We start from the raw sequence: 10,480 nt of genomic DNA, 5'->3' as shown, positions 1-10,480 counted from the left end.
TGGTTTACTGGTGGAATATCTCACCAAGTTACTGTAGATTATATGCTACTTAATAAAAAATAGCCATGATAAAGTTTTTTCTCTTCAGCATTTGCTTTAAGAGAAAAATTCTGAAATTTGTAGGGATTTCTTTTTAATTTAATTTTACTTTTATTGACTTTATTCAGATGACATTGAATAATAAAATTATTTAGGTTTCAAGTGTACAATTTTATAATGCATCATCTGTATTGCCTGTTCAGGCATTTCTGATGTCAGGAAATCATAATATGTAAGACTACATTTCACAATTAGGGTAACTTAGCTCATGATAACTGGCATATGCATAATTATAATTTGCATTCCAGTTACTTAAACTTAGATATTCTTGGTCAGGTTGAACATACTGTGAGTAAAAGATCTCTTTTTCCAACAGATGAGGTGGAGAGAGTCTTTGGAGAATGGCCTCATTGAACTGGTAAGTTAGTTTTCTTCGGATTTTGGTGATTTCCCCAGTTCTTCCATAATTCCTCAGTGCTCTGGCCATTTTCTGGTACGTCATGGTCTTCCGGTTGCCTTTTCTTTTCCCCCAAAGTTGGGCGAGTTTTTCTTTGTTTTTTGATATAAATTGAAAGATACCTTTACTTTTGTCTACCCACTGAATACAACATGCCATCTCGGGATTACACAGGGATTCGTAAAGGTATTCGAACAGTCGGAGCTTCTTCCTGCCTAAAAAAAAACAATGGAGAAGACACAATGTTATACTCCACTCATTGTGGCATCAAGGCACATCTTCAGGAAAGGTGTGTTGAGTGACTATAGAGCGGAAAGCTGCCCTGGGAGTGGTGTTCCTCCTCCTCACCCTCTTAGGCGTGCCTTTATGGCATTATTTTATGGGACTTGAAAGTCAAGGGTCTACTTGACCTATTGAAGTTTCAACTGGAGCCTTTTCTCTGTCAGAGAATTTGCCCAAAATTTTGTACCATCTTTCAATGAAAAAGGGAAGCCAGGAACTTCTTTACCTGAGTCTCCCGTTTGTCCTGCGGTCTTTCTTTCCAATTAAATCTTAACTAGTAGTTTTATGTCATATGTTCAACTTTCTACAAGCCAACAAAACTAAGCAAAATGGATGGCAAACGTTTACTGGTTTTAAAGAGAACCCTAAAAAGCCATATACAGAAAGTAAGTCATTTGAAGGTCTTTATTCAAATGAGCTAAGTCAAATGAAGTAAGGAGTATGACTCCATTTTGTAAAATGCAAAACCCTATGCAAATCTAAGTGAAACCAATAACAAAGACAGGTAAAGAATGTGAACTCTGGGTCTATTATTTCTCAAAAAATCAAGTATAGAAAAAACTGGAGTGGAAAATGCCAAAATATCTTCATGACATTTTGACATTGCTTATGAATGATGGCAATGACCATGGGCATTGTGATATTTTTCATTGCTGTTACATAAAGTGCCACTGCCAGAGTTCTTATCTCTTTAGGAACACAGTCCTTTAGATTTCAGAATAACTCATCAGGGAACTTTGGGAAAAGTTGTTGTTTTTGTTTGTTTTTTATTGGACTTCATTAGCCGAACAGAGAGCGAAGGTGATAGCCCATGTGGTGACTTCTGAATTGGCCTGTTAATGCCATGCCTCACCAGCTCTGTCAGGAGCTAAAAAAAATCCACGGCCAAATTCTGTTTTCCCCTTGAGAAAGCAGCATAGTGGATTCCAAAACTGCTTTAAATAGCCTTTGGGGAGTAATCCTCTTGCATCAGTCATCATTCATCCAAAAACCTCAAAGGTTTTGACAAAGATTATCTTTTGCATTAAATTATTTTGAGTTTATGAATTGAGAAATGAAAGGGACTTACCAAAAACACATCATGAATTAAAGTCACAACCTTAAACAAACTCTCTGCCTGTCAGCCAGTGGTCAAGTCAATTATAATGGATCCTCATCTTTTTTTAAAAAAATGTTTAAATTTTTATATTTTAAAAGATAAAAAGTGCCCTGGCTGGCGTAGCTCAGTGGATTGAACGTGGGCCCTGAACCAAAGCATCACAGGTTCGATTCCCAGTCAGGGCACATGCCTGGGTTGCAGGCCATGGCCCCCAGCAACCGCACATTGATGTTTCTCTCTCTCTCTTTCTCCCTCCCTTCCCTCTCTAAAAATAAATAAATAAAATCTTTAAAAAAAAAGTTAAATGCATCCCAGTTATTTAAAAAAAGATAAAAGCATTATATGCTCATAGCAAATGACTAAAACAGAAGCATAAAGTGAAAATAAAAGTGCTAGTTTAACCTACATAGTTTTAGAAAGCGTTTCTTATTTTTTGCCCATACGAACATATGCATATCCTTTAAAAATTACAAATGTTATACTATTTTGCACTTTTTAAAACAAATGATGTATCATAAATTAAATCATAGGACAATACAGGGATTAACTATAGGTAGAGGAAATAACTAAACTATTGACAATAATTACTTCTGGGGCGTAACATGGGAAGAGAGAAGGAACACTTTCACTTTTTAAAAATAGTGTTATTACTTTTCAATTATGGAATTTAAAAAGATTAAAACCAAAAAAAGTAAATGTATTTTAGAGTTCTTTCCCTATCAATATATAAGGTGCATCTTCATGACTTTCAATAGCTATGTATGTTCTACTTTATGCATGTACTTTTTCTCCCAGTGATGAATTTCCAAATTACTGTTTTATCCTGTTTCAAATGTATCTCTATTTTAGGTGGAAGATAAACCTCTAAACAGAAAATTGTGAATGATGTCTCCTAACAGCAAATCTCTACAACAAAAATATCAATGAAAAAATAAAGGCTTCACGCCCTGGAGTGAGTGAGTGAGTGAGTGAATTATTTACCAAAACTGAGTGACAAGCTAAGCTCCTTATATTAACTTACTACCACAGTTAAATATTTAATACTAATATTCTATGATACAAACTTATTTTTTCTGTGTCATTTTTTGTACATTATTCTTCACTGAGTTAGAAGATCACTGCATATTTAGAATCGTAGGATCCAATATACTGTTTTCCAGGAACAAAATTAGTTTTCAAAATAATATTCACTTAAAATAATTTTAAGTAACTATGATCAAGTATCATTTTAAAACTTGCATTGTAGAATTGAGATGCACCTCATATACAATGAATACGATAGGTGAGTTGCCATTATTTTTACTCTCACAAATAACATTTGCTCATCACAAAATACGTATGTATGTGTATGTACACACTCATGCATCTATGGTATTTTGAGAAATTACCCACAGTACCAGGCTATGAGTATAGTGCTTTATAAGGGTTTCCTCGTTTAATTTTTACACTACTCTTATCGTGTCTGTACAATTAATATTATTTGTTTTTTGAATAAGAAACCTGTGGTGCAGAAGGTTAAGTGATTTGCCCAGGTTCACACAATTAACCCAGAGCTCACAATCAACCACTGAGTTACATAGTCCCTTAAAGTCAAAAGATATGAGCGCTTAAAATTTTGATAGACTTTTGAGAGGTGTTGTCAAATTGCCTCATAAGACTTTGGAATAATTTACAACCCCTTCAATAGTGTGTGTGAATGTGTGTGGCTCACATCTTAGCCATCAGAGGCTACCTTGGCCCAACTGTAAAGTGAGATCATCATCATCTTAATTTATAAAATCAGGGTTTAACATTTATAAAACATCAAATTATTATGGAAATTTTTTTGCAGAAAACTTAATAAAGAAGATGATTTCTATCCTGAGGGTTTCACACTTGAAATAAGATTGTTAAAATAACTTGTGAAAAGGTTTCTCCTTCTATACCTAAAATATAAATTACACACATCATTCATTTATTTGAGCTAAGTGGACACTTTGCGGCTTCATAATATCTCTATGAAGTAATAAGAAGGCTCACCCAAGATGATAAGCTTAGTGTTCTTCAGTCTGTCTGAGTTAAATGATGCTCAACTGTGATTAGAGAATATTTTGCAAATACAATTCCAAACTTATATATGAAATCCCCTTAAAGCCACTTTGAGGGAGACGGTGTTCTTTTACCTACAGAAAGAGAGGTAGATCCATGTACCTTTCACTCCTTTTTGCTGGAGAACAGGAGGTTGTACCAGCTGGTTTTCAGGGATGTTCTGCAGAGATTGATGGGTATTTCCTTCAAGATAGAGGTCCGAAGCACTGTTCTGTACAAACAATGCAGCAGGGTGTTAAGTGGGACTTTCCATGTGGCTCCTAGTTAGTGGCTCAAGTCAAAGGCTGGGGGCAAAAATAGTGCTAAACATCTCCCAAATTCTAAAAAGCACTCTACCCTCAACTGCAGCCAATTATCTCCCAGAACAGAACTAGCATGCACAGAGAGGACCGAGAGATAGAGGGTCATCTTTGGGTTTGTGAGGAATTACATATTTTCCTCCTTTATGAGAACAGACAGGAGATGGCTTCCCTCCTTTCCCTTAAAAATACCCAGTGAGCCAAAGAGATCTGAAAGAATCATTAATAGAAATGGAGGTGTCAGCAAAAGGGGAAGATGAGCTTTCATTCCTGCTTTGGATGCTCACCCAGGCAAGAGGAGATTAGAGGAGAAAGATGGCAGCCAGAGGAGAGCAGAGCCAAGAGAGGGACAGCAGGCAGTAGCCTGAGCTTCTACCATTACATACGACAAGGATGTGTGGGTCTCCGGGGGTTAATTACACACCGTGCAAGGGGTCGGGCTCAAGCCATTTTACCACACCACACACAAGAGGGCTGCCCAACAGGCAAGGACTTCCCAACCACAACAGGCAGTGTGGTGTATGTACGCCAGGGCGCGGGAATTGAATGGAAGCAGGGTTGCCAGATTTAGCAGATGGAAATATTGGGCATCCTGTATTTTACCTGGCAACCCTAGGTGGAGGCAGAAGAGCTTAAGCTGGAACCCAAAACTCCCTCTTCAAAGAAATGTCTCGCGGAAAGGTCGTGACAGAACAACTTACAGGATCAGAAAAAGGACTTTTTTCATAGCATGGTTGCAGCTAGTGACTAAAGAAAAATTACATTTCCTATGTATATCCCACCACATTAAGGCTACTTTAATAAAATGAATACATTAAGAAAACAATGTAAAAGAGCATGTGAGTGGAGAGATAGATGGAGGGGCATCTCCTTTTGCAGGAGTCTACTGAAATATAAATTAATTGGCCCACTACATGTAGCTAGCTCTGAGCCTGAGGGGCGAGGAACAGAGCAAGTTAAGATAAAATTGTAGGTAAAGCCAGAGCAGGGGATATGTGGGCCTTTGCCCTCTGGCTTTTAGGAAACTATCATAACTTTTTTTCTTTTTGCAATTTTCCAGATGGACCAAGGAGAAGCAGTGATGTTAGAACTTTGAAAAAGCCTCTTCTTTTTTAAAAGTCTTTATTTATTTGTTTCTAGATAGAGAGGAAGGGAGGGAGAAAGAGAAAGAAAAACACCAATCAGTTGCCTCTCCTATGTGCCCTGTCTGGGCAAACCCGCAACCCAAGCACATGCCTCGACAGGGAATTGAACCAGCAACCTTATTTATTTTAATTTTTTTAATATAGTTTATTGACTATGCTATTACAGTTGTCCCATTACCTCCTCTTAATTCCCCTCCACCCTGCCCACCCACATTCCCCCCTTTAGTTCATGTCCATGTGTCATAAATTCTTTAGCTTCTACATTTCCCATACTATTCTTGCCCTCCCCCTGTCTATTTTCTACCTACCATCAATGCTACTTATTCTCTGTACCTTTTCTCCCGCTCTCCTCCTCCCACTCCCCTGTTGCTAACCCTCCATGTGATCTCCATTTCTGTGGTTCTGTTCCTGTTCTAGCTGTTTGCTTAGTTTCTTTTCGTTTTTTGTTTTAGGTGTGGTTGTTAATAATTGTGAGTTTGCTGTCCTTTTACTATACATGTCTTTTCTTTATCTTCTTTTCTTAGATAAGTCCCTTTAGCATTTCATAAAATAAGGGCTTGGTGATGATGAAATTTAACTTGACCTTACCTGAGAAGCACTTTACCTGCCCTTCCATTCTAAAGGAAAGCTTTGAACCAGCAACCTTTTAGATTGCAGGAGGATGCCCGACTCACTAAGTCACACCAGTTGGCGGGGCAGTGGGGGGGGGGGGGGATGTGGAAAGCCTCCTCTTAAATACAAGTCATTCAAACTAGTCTCCAGCACTGGGAGAAGAGCAATGACAAAGGGCAGTTTCTTTCTTCACTGCATTGCCAATCATCACCCACACTGACTGTCAAATTCACACCATGGATGGCGGCCATGAATAAACCTTTTCCCAGGCAGTGCTGTGTTTAAGCTGGGTTTCAGCGAGCACATGCCAAGTGCCAAGTGGAAGGCTGGAGCAAATAGGAAATTAGCCTGTTACTGAGGGAGAGTCTCCCGGTACATGTACTCACTATTACTGTTCTCCAGCCATAGACAGGTTCCTCTGGAGGCGGCATACTGTAGTAGCCGGAATGTCCTCTGGCATGGGCGTGGGGACAGTGGTTGATGAAACTCAAGTAATTTTTGTAATCTAAATTAAAAGCAGAAAGAAAGTGAAAAAGTGAAAGTTTATATTCGTGTGTGCTCATATATGCAATCGCTCCCACCGTGTTCTTTTATCACTTTGCATTTCCCTGTGTTGCTTATTGTGTTACACTGATATTACAGATACTCTTTTACATATTCCATTGTTTCTACTAGAGTACACACTCCTTGCAGGTCAAGATCCCATCATTTCTTTTATCTTAGAACTTCCTGCAATACCCTGTGTAAATTTGACTGTCAGAATGTCTACATCTCACCTGGACTGTCCATCTAAAACATCTGTAGGATAATGGGTAGGAGGGAATACTTACTCCTCCGGATGGATGGGTGGAAGATCTTTAAGATAAGTCAGAATAGCTGAAAAGCCCTTTCTGAACAGTAAACATCATCTGTCTATTGAATAAGTAAATGTCAACCAGATATGCTTAATAGCAGATAATTATAGGTTTTAGTATTCTTGTATGGAACATCATTCTCTATATTTTATGTCAGATTTTGGATTTATGTAGCATAGAGAACCCTGGATGCATGCTTTGGGTGAAAATGGTCGTTTCTTTTCTGATCATTTTCTTACCGTACACCTGTATGTTACCAACAAGCCATCTGATGTAAGAGCAGAAGGGGCTGACATTTTACCTGTGGTGTATGGCAGATCTCCAGCTGAATGTTGCCTCAGTACCTCAAAAGCATCTTCAAACGCTTGACCCAGCTTATCTTGTTCAACACAAGCCTGTTAGAACAATGATGGAACTCTGGATTCGGGGAATTACCAATTAAATGTAATTTTTCTGATATAAAGGAGGGTTGGCTCAACCATGGCACTGCTGACATTTTTAAGTTGGTTAAGTCTCAGTTTGTGGGGGTGCTGTCCTGGGCATTATAGGGTGTTTAGCAGCACCTCTGCCCTCTGACTCCTCACTAGATGCCAGTAGTGCTCCAACAGTTGTAATAGCCAAAAGTGTCTCAAATACATTCAAATATACCCTAAGAGACAAAATTGATCCTGGTTGAGATCTATGGCTCTCTAATACCTGTATTCATTCTACAGTATAGGGCTTAACATTCTTGTAAAATTTTAGCAAGAAGTGGTATAGGTGGAGACTGGTTTGGAAAAGGGAGCCCTGGCTGGTGTGGCTAAGTAGATTGAATGCCCGCCGGCCTGCAAACCGAAAGGTCGCAGATTCAATTCCCAGTGAGGGCACACGTCAGGGTGGCAGGCCAGGTCTCCAGTAGGGGGCGCGCGAGATGCAACCACACATTGATGTTTCTCTCCCTGTTTCTCCCTCCCTTCCCCCTCTCGGAAAAGAAATAAAATCTTTAGAAAAGAAAAAAGAAAAGGGGATCAAAAAATTATCTTCAATTAGACAGAATCCGAACTGTAACTACTCAACAAAATGAACAAGCAAGCAAAGTCTAGTCAAAGACACTGAAATTGAGAACAGGCTGACAGTGATCAGAAGGGAGAGGGAAGGGGATAAGGGGGGAAAGGGGTGAAAGGTTTACAGGAACAATTATAAAGGACACAATGGGCAAAAACTAGGGTGGGTGGAAATGGGGGAGGGAGGTGGGGAGGCCTGGGGTAGTGGGGATGGGTGGGAGCAAAAGGCAGAAAACTACTTGAAAAACAATAAAAAAGGAAAAAATAAAAAGACACCTGTAGAAGAAAAAAATAATAAATGCATTGAGACATGTAATCACACACAAAAATGAAATGCTCTTATTTTCAAAAGCATGTCTCTAAGACTTAAAATGGAACTGTTTTGCAAACTATTTCATACTGTAATTAATCTGATCCATACATTTTATTTCCAAAATAGAGGATGAATAAGGAAACCCTTTTTTTCTCTTGCACTGTTCCTGGAGGTACTGCAATACCCGCTCGGTGCGCAGAGTGGACTGAGCAAGCCCCTAATTCTGTCTCCCGGATCCAAAAATCCATTTAGTATAATGTCCTTGAGTACAGGGTGTATCAGATAATACACTAATACAAATACATACTATCCTCGGTCTTCACCAAAAGGCCAAGAAGAGATGAATAAGGAAATTTTAAATGACAACTTACCATACTTCATTAATGAACTGACAATCCTGAAAAAGATTAATATTTAAAAAACAAAATCAGTGTCTCTACTCAGTTTGCCTCTGAATTAAGAGAACTTACTCAAAATGTTTTCTAAAAATGTCTTATATAAACCAAAATTACCACCTGAATCCTATTTGATGAGTACGAATTTTATTTCTACAAAATTTTGTACTAACATTTTTGGCTTTTCTATCATTACAAAACTTCTTAAAATTTAAAAAGCTAAATAGAGTTAATTACCTAAAATACTTGACTTATAAGAGAATATGGAAATGACTGAGGAATATATTTAAATATTTCAAAATGCTGGAAATCAAAATTCTTTTTCTTTAGCATAGTTATTTGTTTATAGCAATGATTTTTTTAATTCCTTTAAAAAAACATTTCTGATGTTAAATAGCTTTCAGAGAATTTGGTGAAAAGCATGCTTTTTCTCTCATGAAATGTATATACATTACAAATAAAATATACCCTTGGAGACACATTCACGGACTTTCTAAAATCCTGAGTTAAAAACCCTGGTCTATAATTTTATATCATCTACTTTCTTATCTCTGTAAGTAATTTAGCTTTTGTTTTAAATAAACAATTATCACATAGACTCACACTAAATGTTTTTTTTAAATCTACCTTCTCTAAAACTACACGCATAAATCCATATAACAAGAAAGAGCATGTACATGGTGGATCTCACATTGTCTATCATTTAGCATACCAAAACATTGTTTATACAAGTTCTTACATTTATTTTGCGAGCACAACGAGCTTACTCTAATATTTAACACTGCATAATGCAATGAGATGACATGATCTAATGCTGTTATTATACAAACCCATGACACATCAGTTTGTCAAATATCTAAATTCTATTCAGCTCTTTGAAATCCCTCTATCATGTCAGTTGAAAGAGAACATGAAAAGAAAATCCATAAAAAAGGTAACTATGTGAGGTGATGGATGTGTTACCTAGTCCTATTATGGTGATCATTTCCTAATATATGCTCATGTCAAATCATCAAGTTGTACGCCTTAAACTTATACAATATTATGTATCAATTATGCCTCTATAAAGCTGGGGAAAAGCTATTTTTAAAAAACCATGTCAGTCACTTTTAATCAACTATGCCTTGACTGATAAGCACCGAAACAAATATATGAGTGTTGTTCTTCGAATACTTAAATGAAGCTACTCTTTTGACTAAAATACCCCCAAAACTATCGCAACTCTTAAGAGTAGCAAGCTCAAAGGGAATAAAGAAATTGAAAACGTATTGATCACTCAACTACTTAATATTTCTTGAATCAGAACAGCAGTCAATGAAAAGCACTCATTAGACCAATGGAGGAAATTAATAATTTTTACAAGGTATTTTGAAAAGCATAAGCTCAATACTTACCAGGAAGACACTTCAACCCTTTACAAAAATGTTTCATTAATATCAGAATCGTTAAGACAGAACTGTCAAGAACTCACTGACAAAGTTGCATTAAATAGCTGTTTTTAAGGAAGTGCTACAAAAGGGGAATTTTTTTAAAAGATACAGTGCCTTCATAATCTCTATTTCATGCTACGGCCAGTAGGCCTCAGGGGCTATTATTTTGAAGAGATGTGGAATAGTTTGTATCCTATGGGCCAAAGCATTAGAACAAACCCCATGAAACCCCCACCCAGCCTAATTTGCAGCCTTGCAGGCCGGCAGAGCCTTAGAAACAATGCTTGTCCATCCTCTCCGTTTTATTCCTATTACTTCCCCGATTCTGGACCTTATGTTGCCTTACTTATTTGAACTATTAACAGCTTTCATTCTGAGCTTTTCAAATCGGCCTCTTCAATCTTCTTTACTCATACTGTCGTTT

The 10,480-nt window shown here is 37.5% G+C and overlaps 1 protein-coding gene and 1 non-coding gene across 2 annotated transcripts; both read right to left on the bottom strand.

Annotated features, from left to right (window-relative positions):
- Positions 1–235: 235 nt before the first annotated feature.
- Positions 236–10,094, bottom strand: SPIC (Spi-C transcription factor). Its single transcript, XM_036019471.1, has 6 exons — positions 10,021–10,094; positions 8,603–8,628; positions 7,177–7,270; positions 6,408–6,526; positions 4,068–4,176; positions 236–711 (listed from the first exon to the last, which is right to left on the bottom strand). The coding sequence occupies exons 2-6, from the start codon at positions 8,603–8,605 to the stop codon at positions 278–280; spliced, it is 759 nt and encodes a 252-aa protein (XP_035875364.1). The 5' UTR covers positions 8,606–8,628; positions 10,021–10,094; the 3' UTR covers positions 236–277.
- On the bottom strand, positions 8,382–8,573 carry LOC114514309. The gene has a single exon (XR_003686027.1). It is a non-coding gene; the product is annotated as a U2 spliceosomal RNA (small nuclear RNA).
- Positions 10,095–10,480: the final 386 nt, after the last annotated feature.

This window comes from Phyllostomus discolor, chromosome 2 (assembly GCF_004126475.2).
Source record: "Phyllostomus discolor isolate MPI-MPIP mPhyDis1 chromosome 2, mPhyDis1.pri.v3, whole genome shotgun sequence".
In the NCBI taxonomy this organism is placed as follows: domain Eukaryota; kingdom Metazoa; phylum Chordata; class Mammalia; order Chiroptera; family Phyllostomidae; genus Phyllostomus; species Phyllostomus discolor.
The sequence above is the reverse complement of the archived record's forward strand: the minus strand, read 5'-3'. Positions and strand labels throughout refer to the sequence as shown.

Coding starts and splice junctions, on each gene's coding strand:
- SPIC (XM_036019471.1), bottom strand. Junction 4,177..6,407: donor ATGGCTGGAGAACAGTAATA/GTGAGTACATGT, acceptor TTGTTTGTACAG/AACAGTGCTTCGGACCTCTA. Junction 712..4,067: donor CCAGCAAAAAGGAGTGAAAG/GTACATGGATCT, acceptor GTTTTTTTTTAG/GCAGGAAGAAGCTCCGACTG.